Source organism: Ixodes scapularis, unplaced genomic scaffold (genome assembly GCF_016920785.2).
Source record: "Ixodes scapularis isolate PalLabHiFi unplaced genomic scaffold, ASM1692078v2 PGA_scaffold6__148_contigs__length_123643588, whole genome shotgun sequence".
Taxonomy (NCBI): domain Eukaryota; kingdom Metazoa; phylum Arthropoda; class Arachnida; order Ixodida; family Ixodidae; genus Ixodes; species Ixodes scapularis.
The window spans coordinates 15779289-15796893 of NW_024609881.1; the positions used below are offsets into that span (position 1 = coordinate 15779289).

At 45.9% G+C, this 17605-nt stretch overlaps 1 protein-coding gene across 1 annotated transcript; it reads left to right on the forward strand.

Moving 5' to 3' along the window:
• Positions 1-6489: 6489 nt before the first annotated feature.
• LOC115323137 lies at positions 6490-8076 on the forward strand (the record flags this gene model as incomplete). Its single annotated transcript, XM_029983486.3, has 1 exon — positions 6490-8076. A coding segment is annotated over one exon (1473 nt), but the record flags the coding sequence as incomplete, so codon positions are not given.
• Positions 8077-17605: the final 9529 nt, after the last annotated feature.

Below are 17605 nucleotides of genomic sequence, written 5' to 3' on the forward strand. Positions count from 1 at the left end.
ACAGGCAAAGTGCCACCTTGCGAATTCCCAGGTTCAGTTCTTTGCTGAAAGATCCCAATCCTGAGTTCTCTCCAGGTACATTCCCAAAGTTTACTCATTTTTCTTTTGTAAGTGTCTGGGTTTCTCAGGTGGTGTTTGTTCAAGACCGTCACATAAGCTGTCTGGTCAAGAACGTGACAGCACCCGAAATGTAATGTGAGTAAAAACATTTTGCGTTAACAAAAAATATATATATTATTTTATTATTAAATGTTTAAAAATAGTGAGCAACTTGAGGCAGCATATGCCTCAAATTAAAATGTAAATTTATTTATATTTTTTATTCTCTGAATGTTTGGAAGTGGCACACACATATTATTCTTTCAATCAATCTTTATATGTGAGTGTCTTCGCTCAGTGGAAGTGCCAGGCTTGGGCAACATAGATATAAAAATAAAGCGAGGATTCCAAGTGCTTTCGTGAAATCGGTGCGTATTCGAAGCAACTGGCCACAATTCAGCCCCGGGCTATGCTCGGTGGCCATGGCATAAAGAGTCTTTTATCTCGTGGAGATCCTTCGAATCAAAGCCATGCAGTCAACCACACAGCACTATGGCATCTTCGTAACCACCATCACGCAGAACACCACAAAAGAGCAATTGAATTACAAAACACAAAACTTTGCCAAGGTGTTGCCTCTTAAGAGCATGCAACGAATGCCCGAATTAGAAAGGATTTTCGAACCCTGTCAAGGTGGCCAGAAGTGCCCGGAATACAAAGTATAGGAACTTAACACTAAACTTGCCCAACATTCACTCACCACTGCGATGAACCTTCTGTAAAATTCGTAGTTTGCTGCTTTCGTCTTCTGCAAGCCCAGCCCTTTTCACCATGCACACCTTTATTTGGGATTTGAAGTTTCTGTATAGGCTCCCTACAGGAGCCAGAGTTGCATGTTAAGCCATCTTGAAATCCCAAGTGATGCGGTAGAGCCACTTCTCGTGCGCGTAGGAGCCGTGCTCCGTCGATTGCAGCCGGGCACATAACTGAATTCGGCGAATAGAGGCGCCACGCACGTCGCCGTGCTTGGAAAACGGGAGGAGGAGGAGGAGGTGGCAAAAGCAGGGTAACATACGCCGGCGCACGTGTGAAACGTTGGCGAACCGACTTTCCTGCATGGCGCAGGATTCTTTGCTCCTCACATGATCGATATCGGCAAATAGCGGCGCAGAGGCACATGGAAAACAGATGCACAACTATAGCTACCTATAAAGGAACTCTATTTGGACCCTACTGAGGACACCTCTCTGGCAGAGGATCTCAGAATTAGCACAACCCCAGCAGTTTGGGATCAGCTGTACAAGAGCTGCTCTAGACTTCGACCGGCCGTAGCAAAGCCATCGAAAACATTTATTAAAAAGGTGGAAACGATAAACTTACCGTGACTTGTAGACTGATTCGGTTCCATACGAAGTGTTGGATGCGGTCAGGCTCCAAGGGCACCTGCTAAACGCCGTCTCACTGAAGCCAAGCCGTTTTCTCCGAGGCTCCCGTAACTGTAATCGTGTTCAACATTTGGTGAGCAGGAGGTTAGTGAGCCCCAATCGGTGTCTGTCGTCTCCACTGTAAATCAGAATGTCTGCCAGTATAGTATGACCGCTAGCCTGGGGTCCTTAACGTGCATCGCACAGTGGAGACACACGACCACACGCCGGTACAACGCTCATCATGATAGAAACTCGCAGAGACGGGTACTAAACCCCAGATCCCCGGGTTGTACAGCACGAGCTTTCATCCACGTTATCCGAGCTGTGGTGCATTAACACGTCTGGTCACCGACCCCTCTCCACTCTTATAACCGAGTTCAGAACCAGTGGATGAGGAATATTTCTTGCTAAACTGAAGGCAAGCTGCAAACAAACAAAAAGGCAGGTCCAGAACTTGTTGGAAAGTAAACAAATGCGTTACGTTTGGAGTAACACTGTTAGCTATAATGAGAGTGAGCGCAATGTCCACTATCAAATTAGGTTTACCAGCTGTCAATTCGTCCTTGCAAATGTTGCAAGCACTGCTAAACGCTTTCCTAGGTACAAACATGTAGTTTACAATGCAGTGACATATACTTCGGTAGTCGAGTGCCCAATATTTACGAGACCTAATTACTACAGCTATACTCGGCATCAACTATTCTGCGCAGCATTGTGGAACCTAGCATAGCTTCCACAGTGCAGGTCATCCAGTGTGGAAGCTAAGCAAGGATCGGAAATGTAGAACAAAATAGAGACGCGAGGCATAGTAATAGAAGTATTGCTAAATTACCCTAGAATCATGGATGAAGAAAGAATAAAACAATTAAAACAGGGACAACACTACCACATCTTTCAACTAGCAACAGACGAGTAAACTTTCGAACAGCGAGCAGCCGGCTATACCCAGTAGGAGTATGGGAGAGAGATCTTCAACCCATCTTCCTTCTTCGAGGCTGCTTGCTTCATCTCAAGAATGAATTTGCCTTGTCTAAGGCTCCGCTCGCTCGGTTTGCACCTACGCAAGAGCCTCCCTCATCCTGGAGTGGCCTCCGTCCTTGGAGTCCACTGTAACACCTGGGCCTCCATCTACCGCATCATGCAGATATCGAGGAAAGAAATATCCCTAGAGCTCCACCTTCTGGGGAGGGTCCTTCCCAGCCATATGACGAACTTGTTTGGCCCTGGCTTCCGCTCGCATCCTTCGTACCTGTTCATCGTCGACGCCGCTTCTCGCCTCCTTGAAGCTTCATGGAAAAAAGTGATCGCTGGAGTGACTGCGTCCTGCCGCAAGCTGAACGAGACGCAGTTGGAACCGCCAGTCCTGTTGTACAACACTGCTATCTCGTCCGACACCATAGAATTGCTCTCCAAAGGCCCCAAGTTCGCCCCAGACCTTCCTACTAAGAAGGTTGACCAACTCGCCTCAGTACATCAAGTCGCTGCAGCCATTCCAGAACCACAGAGGCAAGATTTTCTCGGCTCCGCCATCCGCGCTGTGTGCTTCCACCCACCCCCCAAGCCAGGCAAGATTTCTCTACTCGCCGCTGTTGAAGAGCTTCGTCAAGAACACCTAAAGCTGTTAGAATCCGATAAGACGGGTGTGTTTGTTGTGTTAGAGGAGGGAGATTTTGGAGATAAGGTGAACGCCGCCCTTTCAAAGAATTTTCTCAAACTGAAATCGCGACCGTCTGGGACCCTCAGGTCAAGAGCCAAACAACTCTGCTCGTCTTTGAACCTTTTGTCCTTAAAAACCGCCATTAGTAGTCCAGCGAAGCAGTACCTTTCAGTTTTCTTCACTGCAAAAACACATAAGACTGGAGTTCCCTTCCGAAGTATTGTGTCAGAGAAGGGTTGTTGGCAGAAGCAGCTCGGGCTCTTTCTACAAAAGCATCTGTCCTGCATCCACCTCCCTCAACCCTTTAGAGTGTCTAACTCAATAGAACCCATCTCTGTCATCAGTTCCCAACATTCCTTCTCCTTGCCCCACTCTATTTTTCACTTGACATAGAAGACATGTATTTGAATCTAGATCCTACCACTTTGCTTGCCTCAATCTCCGACGCCATCTTTGAGCACGGAGCTGTGGATTTTCAGAATTCTTCCGGTGTCCCCGTTGCTGGATTCGTGGACCTGATTCATCTATATCTCCAGTCCACCTTAGTCGAACATGAAAGAGGGATCTACCGCCAAAAAAGGGCGTTTGCATTGGTTCATGTCTCGCCCCTGTTCTCAGCGAATTGTTCCTTTTATTTGTTGACAGAGCTATAAAAGCACAACTGGACATCTCCGCGCCTGGCTGCCATGTTTTCAGATATGTAGACGATTACCTAATCATTCATCCTGCTCAAACTTCTCCAGATAGCATTACAGCTGTTTTTTCCGCTTGTTCCTCAGGCCTTACATTCACAAAAGAAGAACCATCGAATGAAGGTCTTCAGTACCTATATTTGCCGCTTGATGTCAGTGCCACTGGACTCTGCTGGGCCTTTCAACAAAGGTCTGCCAAACCTGTCTTACCGTTTTCTAGCGCCCATTCGAAGTCGGTAAAACACGGTATCATCAAATCGTTGCTTTCTTCATCCTTCACGAAGTCTTGCTGTTATCTTTCAGAAGATAGCTTTAAATTACAGCACATGAGGCTCGTCAGGGCAGGGTTTCCCGTCGACCTTCTCCGCTCTGTAATGGAAAGGATGATTCGCGGGCCTGATCGCCACTCACCAGCCACAAAAAAGAAAACCCGATTCACCGTCATTCCTTACGTACACAATTCAGCCCACCGGATAAAATCCATTGCCTCAAAGTTCGACACAAATGTCGTCTTCTCGTGCCGCATGCGTCTTAAACAACTATGTCAACAAGTGAACAACAACCGGATTCCGATTGGCTGCACCGTCAAACACGAAAAGAAATTCATTCCATGCAAAGAGAAGAAAGTTTACTCCATCCCCTTGAGCTGCAGCCATTAATACATAGGACAGACCGGCAGATGCACCAATCACAGACTCCGCGAACATCACAACGAAGTTTCTAAGGCCTCTCCAGATTCTTATCATCCCATAGTCATACATGCCCGTTCGTGTTTACGTAGTCATCCCCTCTTTGATGACACAAAATCCTGGAGGGGGCATGACAGCAGATTCGGCAGGGAAATCATAGAATCATTCGCGATGACCACAGCAAAAAACAACGTGTCTAATCCTTCCCTCCTGCTGACGAAAACTGTGGTTGAATTTTTAAAATCTGAGATAACCCTACCACACTGACTTGCACTTCGCGTTTCTTTTCTTTCCTTCTCTTCCCCTTCTCTCTCCTTCTCTCCCCTACTCCTACTGGTTATAGCCGGCTGCTCGCTGTTTGAAAGTTTACTCGTCTGTTGCTAGTTGAAAGATGTGGTAGTGTTGTCCCTGTTTTAATTGTTTTATTCTTCATTCATCCATGACTTTAACCAACACGCTCTTCTCCAAAGCATACACTAGAATCAACGAGAATGGTGGGAATGTAGATGAAGACGCCCCACGTGCTCGCCTTCCCCGTATAAAAGATTTGAAGTAAATGACCAAAATAAGGCGTTCCCAAACGAGCAAGAAAGATGGTGCATTTGTTTGAGGTTTTTGCTTTAAAACAGCTACCGCTGCAGACTCCAGCACATGCAGCGCATGAAACTACACTTGCAGAATGATTCTTGGTGCTTTCGGTTCGGGTTGACGGCTTTCGGTTCAGTTCCGCAAGGAGCAAAGGCAATGGCTCAAACCGGTTTGGACCGCTTAATAGACCCTTTTCAAAAGTCAGCGCCTCTAGGGACGGTTGCGCGAACTTCACAAAATCCGCCATTACTGCGTCGTCGTCAAGCACCGAGGGTGTTGAACCATACCGTTCTGTTCGGCAGTTTGACATGCCAACTCATTGCTGCGTCCCTCAATGCACCCAAAGAGGGCCAAAAGATGAAAAACAACAAAAGGTGAGTCTTTTTTTTTCCACGTTAGAAACACCAGTATTCGAAGAAATCAGGTCATGCAGATCCGCGCGGAGTGAGCGGCGATCACATTAGGCCTGTCTGCTGCTGCCTCAACGCTTTTCGAAGCTTCGAGAGCGTGTTCACCGCTTCAGAGTATAAAGTTTGCACAAATAAAAATAATCTTTAGAGGATAACCCTTGTCCACGTGACATCGTTTCAAAATGCGTTTGAACTGCTCGAGTAATCGTGCGATGAATCCCGTAGCTGCGAGCGATTCCTGACCAGTATTCGGAGTTTATTTCTGACAACGCTGCGTTGTGGTGTCCGTTCACATGTTGTGTGAAGTTTCCTAGTAGGTATGGACACGTAGCTTCGGATAATACCTCGTCTGCACAAGCAATCACGCAAAAAAAAAAAAAGAACGAGCGCAAGGAGTGCTCCCACGTCGCATTACATGGAATTCGATAGAACATTGTTTTACGTTCAAGACATCGGCCTTCTTCGTCTCTTTAGTGCCTGTATCGGGAGCTCGTGCTGCAACTTCTAAACATGTTTTCAAGCGCGCGCCCGGGGCGGTATCGGGCCTCCGAGACGGTTTGCTTTGCTCGTCCCCGCAACGTTCTGCTAGAGCTGCTCTTCAAGTGCTTTGGCCACATTATCTCGTAACGTTGCCCGTGAGCATACAACTCGCCCGATCACAGCCGCAAAAGGCACAGCATGCTATAGAATACATCACAGCATACCTGTAGGCCACAACATGATTAAATGAATGACGTGTTGTTGAGAATAACACTGGAGAGTAAAACAGGCATGTGCATGGGATGCATAGGAGAGTTGACCTTATTTAGGTCACTTAAAGAGCTTGTAACAAAACAAATAGAGACAAAGAGACACGCCCGAGTCTTGACAGAAGGCTATTTAAAAACAACCAGTATAACAGCCCGACGGAAACAAGATTTTATTGCAAAGCTCCGTCTGCATGGTTTAAGTTCTACAACCACATTTTTCTAACCGCAATAATTCTATTCCCAGGTTTCCTACTTTGGGTTTCCAAGAAGCAAGGACCTCCACAAGAAGTGGATTGTTGCCATCAAAAGAGACGAAGGGAAGCATTTCAAGGTTACCCAGTCCACTAAAGTGTGCTCAAAGCACTTCAAGGAAGAACAGTACCTGCCTGGTTATGTGAATGGCCGAAGGTTTCTAAAGGAAGGTGTTGTGCCATCCGTATTTAGGTTTTCGGTCACTAAAGTGCCTAGAAGGACACTCCACAGAAACGCCACTGCACCACTGAGCAGTCCAGTGAACGTGGCAGCTGCAGTTGGAGATGAAGCAGGCACACCAAGCTGCGAGGACCAGCTCCCACCAGACCCAAATGCATCCCTGCTACCTCAAGAGGAAGTAGCCGAACAAGCTGCCCTGGTTAGACGGCTTACATCTGACCTTGAGAAGTCTCAGGAAGAGCTCAGTAAAGCTCAAAGAGAAGTTCTGAAACTCAAGAGGCACATAGAACTTCTAGAAGAAGAGAACAAAAAACTAAAACAGAAAGTAAGCCGCAAGTTTTCCATCGAGTGCTCTAAGGATGCCCCAGAGGACGTCCAGTTTTACACGGGACTGCCCGATTATGGAACATTCATGTTTTTGCTCAAGTTTGTGGACCCAGGCCAGAACGGAGAGAATGTGAAGCTGTGGTCAGTATCCTACTCTCAGGACAGCAAGCAAGGTCGGCCCCGAAGCTTGCCCCCTCACGACGAACTCTTCCTTATCTTGGTTCGCCTGCGCCTTGGACTGTTTGAGAAGGACTTGGCCTTCCGATTTGGAATTTCTATTGGCACGGTTTCGCGCCTGTGCACAACATGGATTAGCTACTTATACATGCACTTTGCAAGACTAGACTTATGGGCAACGCGGCAGCAGGTTGATGAGGACATGCCACCTGCCTTTAAGGAGAAGTATCCTACGGCAAGGGTGATCCTGGATGCGACAGAAATCAAGTGCCAGGTGCCCAGCTCACTTGTTCTCCAGTCGGCAAGTTTCTCCACATACAAGTCTACAAATACCTTCAAAGGACTTGTAGGCATCTCTCCAGACGGAGCTGTGACGTTTGTGTCACAGCTTTTTTTAGGCTCGATGTCCGACAAGGAGTGTGTGAGACAGAGCGGGTTTCTGCAGCTTGCTTTTGACCAGCGTGACTCGGTCATGGCCGATAAAGGGTTCCTGATATCAGATCTGCTAACAGAGATTAATGTGGAACTCAACATCCCCCCGTTCCTTGGCCAGGGAACCTTCACAGAGAATGAGGTGAAGGAAACGGAAAACATAGCATCACTGCGAATACACGTCGAAAGAAGGATTCAGCGTATCAAGAGCTTCCACATCTTTGATCGTGCAATCCCACTGTCATTGGGGCCAGTGGTGAATGAGATATGGACCATCTGCACGATTCTAACAAACTTTCAGGGCCCTTTGCTACGCCAGCAAGACAGTGGCAATGTGGACTAGCAGTGTGTAAACGCCATGTCCATGTGTGTTTGGGAGGATTCTTGCTTGGATCAAAAAACTTTTAACTTTGTTTCTATCTGTGCTTTACATATGCTCTAAATCAAGTGTAATAAACTCCACAATATAGTTAACGAGATAAGAGCACGACAATGGTTTTATTTTTGTATTTACATGCATTTACTGCTCCCTTTGCATATTTGTGAAGGAGATTTGGGATGCAAGGATGGGTACTAAAAATGGCACAGTAAACAAATTGGTGCTGCACAGTTGGCCTAAACATAAAGCAGAACAATGTTTCGTGAAAAAATTATAAAAGACAACTGCATCGTTACAAGTGACTGGGATAAATAACCACATAACATATTCAAAAGATTTGATGCGACATGTCCCTGGCACTCAAGAGTTTGTGGATTTGAATACCGGTCAGGGTGGCTTGGAATGTGACAAAGGCTTAATCCCGAGAAGGCACAGTTTAACAGGTTAAACCAAGATGAAAATAATGCCACAGACCTTTGTTGCGACATGCTAATGGCCTTCCATTAGTTCAGCGCATAAAACTCCACATTAAGGGGCGACACTGGCTAGAGATTTAACTTTTGAACTACTCAAGTGATCGGAATGAAATTTACATCAGATGTAAGTTTATTGTGCAAAATTGCAACTCTCTAAGACAACTTTACATACCTGCATAAGATATGCCACTCTTTGTTAAGAAATCTGATATGCAAATGAAGCCATTAAGCACCATTTTGACGGTTTGCACTATATAGTGGGAGGTGTGGGACTTCGGGCTATCTAGTTTTTATAGCTCAATTGTAAATATTTCAGGAAGAGTTATTACCTCAAAATATGAGATGCATATCTGTCCTACATCAATTTGTGAAACCATAGTTTTTTTCTCAATGAGGACTTCAACTTAAACACAATAAGCTAGATATCCAGATTCCTCATTAGATTTCAGTTCGGAAACATCTTGACTGTGGTATCGGAATACTTTTACCTTCAAACAAAAGACTCCCTCGTTTGAAATTTGCAGCAAAAAGTGGAACTGGAAAAATGCATTCAAACATTGAACTCTTACTTCGTTACTGCCTCGCAATGTGTTGAAAATATTTATATCAGCGTAACTATTTAACATATGGTTATCAAATTTAGCATAAAGGCTGAACTCCATGAGACGAATATGCTGCGAATAACCGACGAATTTTGCCCGGCGGCTTTTGCTCTGTGCGTGGAATCAACACAGTGGCTGCTACATTGCGCGCAAAGCGAGCGTGCCGTCGGGCGGCGTTCGCCAGTTATTCGTCACATAATTCGTCCCATGGAGTTCAGCCTTAAGGGTTTATAATTAGGTTTTACAACGAAAAACCTCAAAATTAAAAGATGCATTTTTAAAACAAAATTTTAAACTTAGTCCCATGTCCTCCTTAACACAGAATGTTAAACTGCAATGAAAACGCTGTAAAGCTGCTATAAAAAAAAAACAGTGAAGAGAAGGGCATCAATCCAAAAATGTAGGTAGCAGACAGTGCGTGCTACACGGAATTATGATAACAGAAAGGTGCTGACCGGCACATGCTGGGAGCTTATGCCTAACTTCGGCAAGCATGCATGCACACTGAGAATAAAAAAAAATGTCTTTAGCATTCTTTTTGAACCTGGGGAGCCAAGAGTATGTAGTGCAGGGGTGGCCAAGCTGTGGCTTGTGAGCCGCATGCGGCTCTTCGCGTGCTAAAGTGTGGTTCGCGGCTCCCTTTTCAACCCCCCCCCCCCGTCCCGGCCACACGAGCAGTTCCCCAAAAAGAGAAATGGAACATGTATTAAATCGAAAGACGGGTTGCGGTTTGGTAGTCTTGTGCTACTACTACCTTACATACAGTTGGACTCATTTTTACTCATATAGATTGATAGTAGTTTGAGTTTTGTTTATTGCTGAGGACAAAAGGTTGCCCCCCCCCCCCCCCCCAAGCAGCTCTTGGAAGTTTCGTGGTTTTGTTTGCGGCTCTTAGGCCGGGTCAGCCTGGCCACCCCTGATGTAGTGCATACAATGCATTTCAGACACCCCATAGCTCCTTATAATAAACGAATAAAACTTTCTGTGCTTCCCAGGTTTCGTAGAATACTAAGGATCCTTTTAATTTTTACATTTACCCTCATATGTGTCACACTTATGTGCTACTTCTGCACAAGTACGGAAGTAGCACTGAAAAATAAAAGTCATCCAGTGCCGCTTTGCACGCCAACCACTCATCCTCGGAGAAGTAAATCCTTTCTACGATCAAAACTTGTGAGAGTACACTACAAAGTCCCCCCACTGCAGCCCGGACAGTGCCATCTGTCCAAGTATCTGATGGTAATGCTTGGGGTCCCTATTCAGCCTGTATACACCTGCAGCATTTTTCGTCATGTAAAAGTTGATAGCTGCGTTGAGGCCTCCGTCCTTCAGGGTGTACGGACACTTTACCTCTACAACTCCATGAGGAGTTGCTTCGGTTGGGTCCCAGACAACCCTGTCTGGCGATGCACCAAGCCATGGGCATTCCGGGTGGACAAGGATGCCACAGGGGAAGGTCTGCACATCGTGTCCCAGGGCACGCAAGCAACTCTCATAGCGCTGGACAGCGACGGGCTCGTACTTGATGCCGTGCCTATTGGAAAAAGGCATTCAAGGGTCAGAAACCAGCTGCTACAAAGGGATCTGAAAAAAGGGCTCAAGTATTAGAAACAGATACGACAATGAGCATAGGCGTAGACTATGGGAGGGCATCGGGGCTCGTGCTCCCCCTGGTGAGATCTGGGGGGGGGGGGAGGGGGGGTAAAGCCCCCCCCCCCCCGCTATGATCGTCCTGCCCCTACCGGGAAAATGGAAAGTCTACGCCGCTGACAATGACTACACTATGTACCAACCGACATTAATCGTGTTCACTGTTCAGGCACGGTCATTTCACCACTGCCACTTTGTTGGGAAATGCATCACAATGGTGTTCAAACTGACTTCCGTAAGTTCCTTTATAGTTCATTATAACTGAAATATTCTGCAATAACCAGCTTCTGGTCATCTCGTACACACAAACTCACATCTAAAAACAAACCAGCGTGCTGCTAGCAGCCCTCCTAGCGGTGCCCTACATGCGAAATAAAGTGTAGGCGAAAGGTCACAATCTCGCATTTACAATTCACGACGATGCGTTCATTTTACATCGGTCCCATTTTCCGTGGTCCTGACTGCATTGATATTGTTCCTGTCTCATCTTCTTTGCAGTGTGTGACTACTCTAAAAGTCTCAGCAAAATGGACAAGCCTTGACAAACTGCAGAATGTTGCGTGAATATGTGCGGCAGCCCATACTGTGTGAAAGAAGCTTGTTTGTCGTTTCCTGTCATGGCTACCACATTCTGGGCAGGCCCTCTCCCTCTTTACCCCGCCAAATGCAGTGAAAGGCCGAACGTGCGTGGCGGCCTGTAAACCGCTGGCGTGGTCTTCTTTGGGCTGCTCTCGTTTCAAAGCGAAGACGCTCGGAACATATTCAGTGCCTCTTGATGGCGGTTCATCGTTCATGATGGAATATCAGAAATATTTTTACAACAATGTATATGAACTCAACAAAGTGCTTCCCGCGCAGGCAATCGGAGTGCGACGGCACCCAGTTTTTCTTTATGTGCCCCGGCGGATTTAGCAGAAAAACAATGGGTGAAAAACTCTTTCAGTACAGTCCAAGCTTACAAAACACCACAGTGCTGTGACAAGAATGAGTTTTGCATTGATTTTTACTGAAATGCCATAGCAGTGCCTACCTCACCTGGCTTGTTTCGCCCACACCCATAGACCGAAAGTGCATCCAAAACACCACCAACGTGGCGTGAGATAAGAGAGTTGAGATGGGGTATATATTTATTGCATAATCATCCTCACTATGCACCACCCTGGGTCTCCATGACACGGACTGCTCTCTTTCTGTGGTGATGCGGCTCCTCAGAACCAATGACAACCGCTGTCACTACGGCTGTTCTGAGCAATTTCGTTTCTACCAGCAAAAAGAATCACTTGGTGCCATTTTTCATGATTTGCGCAAGGCACTTGGCCTCCAGTGGTACTGCAATTTTGAAAAAAAATGTTTATTCTGCGAATTCCTATACCAAGCCGAAGACCAGCACCTGGCGTGCCGAGCGAAAGACTGGGGATTAATTTTGACCATATGGGGATCTTGTGTCTCCATTACCCAGTATGGTAAGTCTTTGAGCACAGACATATGCCTCGGACATCTTGGCCATTCCTCCAGATGCGAGCAATCTTGTTACCTGCGTGGTGCCTTCACTGCAAGATGCTTCTGTGAAATTGCGGGCACTTTGGGATTCAAAATGCGCCAAGCAGCGCTCCAATTTCGAACAATGTCAACTAAAACAAATCTCAATCTATTCAACAACTGTTTTATACAAGGAAATATTAGAATCACCTGACTGCACGGACACGAGAGAGGTCCTTGCTTGAAGTCAAATTGTCGAGTCCTTTCAGGGTCCAGCTCTCTCGTTCGACAGCTTGCCCAAAGCATGAGGCAGTGAGTCGGGTCCGCCGGGCTGGCTTCCACAGTGGACTCTTGGCCTGCTGTCGGGTGTTCCTTTCCAAAATTGTGGCCTCCGTGGGAGTCACCAGCAGAAACTGAAAAAACAGAGGACTTTGTTAGTGATTACAATCAATGACACCCAGTACATGAGTGCTGTTGCATCAGAATCTGAATTTCAAGAAGAACATGGTCGGACCTGTCTGTACTTAAGGGGATGGTGAACTGCAATTTGAATTTCAGAAAACCATGCAGGGCGGGGGTAGGCGGGACGCTAGAATTCGTACAACACCACCCATAAGGTGATACCTCGGCTGAGGCCGACAAGGCGTTGTGACGTCAACATATCCCGTTTCCTCCTCTCTTCGCTTTGCCACCTCAAGGCGGCGAGGCGGAGAAGACGCAAGGCTGTTTCTGCTCCTTCTCGACTTTTCTCAGGGAAACAAGAGGTCAACGTATCTCAAATGTGCCTCCTTTTTTTAGAAAAATACGGTCATCTATTTGAGATATCGCTGTATGAGTGATGTTTTGGTGTTTGTAGTAATTTTGAGCCATGGTGCAGCTACAAATATGCCAGGATTTGTATAAGCTCCTCTCATCTAAGGTGCTATATGTCAGAGAAACCTAATGCTATTTTACCACTCATAATCCTCGTTACAAACTACGAAATTGCAATGCAAATGTTTGTGCTAATACTTGTCCCTACAGCCGTAATGCAAATCAGGGGCCTGCATTAATTTGCACAATGACTCTAGCGGCCCTATGAGATTGTGTCGTCTAACAACTTCTGGTTTGGTGTCTCGGCGGAATCCATGCTTGTGAACCTATGCCTCATGCTTTAATGTGCACGGAGGCAGGGTTTTCCAACTAGCTTGAGTTCTTTCCATGCTGTGGCCGACTGCACCATTCAGAGTACTCAGCAACCTAAAGGAACATCAGATGGTGCTTGATTTTAACATATGCTTGCCATTATTCATAGATGAAGATGCACTCACGCTTTGGCAATCAGTTCACCACCAGCCAAAATGGCCCTGGCGGACTCACTCGGGCGAACTTCGAAGAAAGGAAGAAGGAATCAAGAGTTTAGCGACTGAAATATTTCCCAGATTATGCTTCTTAAGTTTTGTTGCCGCTAGAGCCACTCGCAATGCTTCCGAGATTTTGGAACACCGAAAACGACGCTAACGAAAATTTGCTTACGTGGAAGTAAATAGAGCAAATGGTGGAAAAGTTTTACCAGCATGGAAGCAAAACCCGAGGCAAGAATGAACAGGTATTGGGTGATACTGCTTATACTAACTTGTGTTGCAAGGATCCAAGCCAAAAGCAATATTTAATTCATTCGTGCTTGCTTTGCTTGTATTAGAAACAAACATCTGAAAATGAATGAGGACGAGATTACTTTCCTAAGGTGTTGTGGTTCGTTTCTTCTTCCTTTCATACATTTGGAATATCATGTGTGATTCTAAGTACCCGGGGAGGAATCGGTGGCTGAGTGGGCTAAAGCGCACAACCAGCTCGACTAAAGTCCCTCTATCCTGGTAAAAGTGACGCCATTCATCGTTGTAGAAATGCACGAGGCACGTGCCACCATGATCTTCCCAAGGGCTGCACGTTGCAGGTGCCTCGTGCATCGACGAACCTTGCGCTACTTTTGAAACATGAAGCGGCTTGAAGCTCAACGCGTGTGTAGAGGAAGCTCGTGCTGCAGAACCCAAGGATCCTTGGTTTGAGCCTTACCCCTGCCTGTTTCGATCTGGATGAGCATCGTACCAGCGTGGGATCATGTATCACTACTGCGTGGGCACGTTAAAGACCCCAGGCTAGCAGTCGTACTGCACTGAAAAAATTGCTCATCTACACTGCGAGTCAGTGTCACCTCATCCTGGCAGACCAACCTTACGTTGTGTAAACATGAACGTCAAATTTAAAAGAAAAACAAAAATGACATGGTACCTTAAGAGGGGGCGCACCTCAGAGCCCCATAGAGAATACATGAGGTTTTTCACCAAATTAAAAAAATTCTCACATAATAACGGCTGCGCGGATCTTCTTGAAAATTTCGGCTTTAAAGACATTGAGTCATTATCGAGACACTAAGCGCAACAAATGTTTCATCATAAATTTAATTATATTCTTTAAAAAATCATGAAAATGGTCAAAATCGGCTAATTCGGCACTCTTGCGTTCGGAGCGAATTTACAAAATTATCTAAATTCAAACATAAGACGTATTGCGCTTAATGTCTTCTAAATTTATTACGGAATCGAATAATATTCAAATTATTCATGTAAGTCGATTTGTTCCGTAACTACAGCAAATATAAAGAACCAAGGTGTCGGTGCTTGTTTTCGTCGTTTTTAAGGTACCTCTCTCTCCCGTGCAGTGGCGCTCGCTGTCCACGAAATGCGAAATCGTCCGTTCGGAGATCGGCCGGATCGGCACTGTGCGAGGTGTTCTTCCGCGGCCGTATTCCGCGCCCGTATCCTGTTTCATTCTGCACGCCGAGGCGTCAGTGTGCGTGTCTTGCTTTCCTGGTTCTCGCTGGGTAGGTCTCCGTGTTTTCGCAAGTGGCAAATTCACCTTGGAGCTATGGGTCGAAGACAACCGTCCTGTGGCAAGCGGACCGCGAGGTGTTCCACAACCTCGCGGTCCGTCAACGCGTTGTGCTTGTTTCTACTTTTTTTTTTCTTTAAAAAACGGGCTTTTTTTTGACGCAAAGTTTTATTTTATCGTTATCCTTCACACAAACGTCCTTCGGCCTTGGGGTCGTGGAAATCGGGGATGAAGCGTGCACAGAGTAGATCGTTGTTTGCTTCCTTTTTATTTTTCACGGACGTCCTGTGACCTCCGTACGGTTCGTGGTCACCGCAATCTAACGCGGGGAAAAACGGGTCGCCTGCTCTGTAGTCAGGGTATTCCTAGGGGAGGGTGATAACTCGCTGTTCTTCTGGAAATTCTCATATCACCCAAAAAGGTGGCATGGGTAATGATTACGGTATGTTTTTTTCCGGTGTTTATTTTTGAGCGAAAATCGGTGCATGTTTTTCGGTGCTTATTTTTTAATCACCAGTGTATTATGGGTTGAACGTCTTGTGATGACGCTAAAAAGCGTTGATAACCAAAGAAAAATGCGATTGGACAAGAACATTTCAAATTTCCAATTCTATTCACATATCCATTACGCTGTTCTCGTGGGAGCATCTATCCTGACGAAAAATGCCTAAGTCATTGAGCTGTGAATGCATACTCAGTGTACAATCTTTCGGCCTAGAGAGGTATTGCGCACGCTCGAACGCGCTTCACAGCCCATTAGACGAAGTTGGTGGCACCCAGAAGGCGAGTTTTTGAATGGTCTGTAGTAGGCAAAAGAAACAAATAACAATCAACGCATATCAGCTCTTCAAGCGAAGAGGCGCGCGTTTCTAAGGTCAATGGTTCCGGACGGCACTAATGTTGTTGGCGTTGTCGTAAGATGACGTCAGATCATACGAACTGACGTCATCTTACGTGATCACGTGACACAAACACGTCATCTTACATGATCTCGTTACACGAAATGACGTCATCTTACGTGATCACGCTGCACGAAATGACGCCATCTTACGTAACATGTCATCTTGTAAGTCAACCTCTCCCCACAGCAGCGCGCTCCGCGCTTTCCGGGCCCGTGCAGTGCTGTAGTCGAAATCAAGCTCCCTATGGCAAGCGAAAGCTTCTGAAGTCTCACATTGAGAATACTCGCAAGCGACCGTCTGTGGAAGCTTCGCACGTTGAGGTTTTTGTTGAGATCGAGCCATCGTGTTCCATTAACTATAGTTGAAGTTATCGTTCAATAAAGCCCTAAAAAATATGAATGTAGTTGGTATAGACATCAAGATCTAATCAAAAATGCGGTTTGACGTCGTTTAATTAACGTGTATATACAAGTGTCGAAAAAAATGAGATATTTGTGCATAGATGTTTAAAAAAGTGTTTATTATTCGACATAGGACTTTGGGAGAAGGATGTGTTCAGATTTTTCTTCATGAGCGCAAATATACCTGACGCAATAAATAGTGACGATTTCATCGTCCCAGTGGTGAGCAGGTGATTTCTTGCTCGAAACAATGATGCCATTTCATAAACCAAGTTCTGTGACATGTGCTTTTCCAATGTCTGGTCACTATTTTGTAAACCTTTCAGTCCAAACGAGTATACTTCTGTTTGTTTTTGTTAGCTTAGGAGGGGGTCACAGAGCCTATCTTTTTGTCTTCCTCTAGGACAGACGTACAGAGTTATACCGCAACACGCATCTGTGGAGCACACAGAGCTATCGCTCTCCTGTTGGCGGTACAGTAGCAGACGACACAACGCAGCTCCGTAGTCTATCGAGGGCACGGCTAGCCGCGGCCCGTAGCGCGACCGTTCAGACTAGGGAAATGGTTTTGAAGAACCGAGAAATGGTATCTTGTGTACAATAATCACATGTCGTTAGTATACTACTATTCTACTTGCTAAGCCAAATAAATATTTGCAGCTTGTGAGAATATGTTTGCGTGGCGATTTACCGTTCACACTCCTGACGGATGTTAGCGAATCCTTCATGTTCGTGGCTCGCAGTTATCGGTACCCCCTCGGAGTGACTTCACCGTATATATATTTTTTCTTGCTTGCAGGACATCATAAAAATAACAAACACGCCAGAAAAAAAAAAATCTTATCAAAACACGTGACAGCTACTTTTAGGAGCAGTACTATGGCACCTGCAGCGCGTCTCCGACTGGTGTGTTTAGCGTCTTATGCTGGCCATACATCAAAAGTGGTCCCGAAGTGCAACAAATGACATCACAGAAGACGGAGTGTCACGCTGTTGCATCTCGCGATCCTGGCAATGCATCGTAGAAATGCTGGCGAAAACCACGAGGGAACACGAGTGTCGCTGTCGTCATGGCGTCCCAACGAAAAGCAATTATACAATTTCGACGTTTTTGTAATTCGGTAATTTAAATTACTGTATACAATTTTTGAGAAAATAAAGACATCATAACCAAATAGGAACTTCCGTGCTAAAACATGCAGTGCGAAGTGAAGACAACTACTATC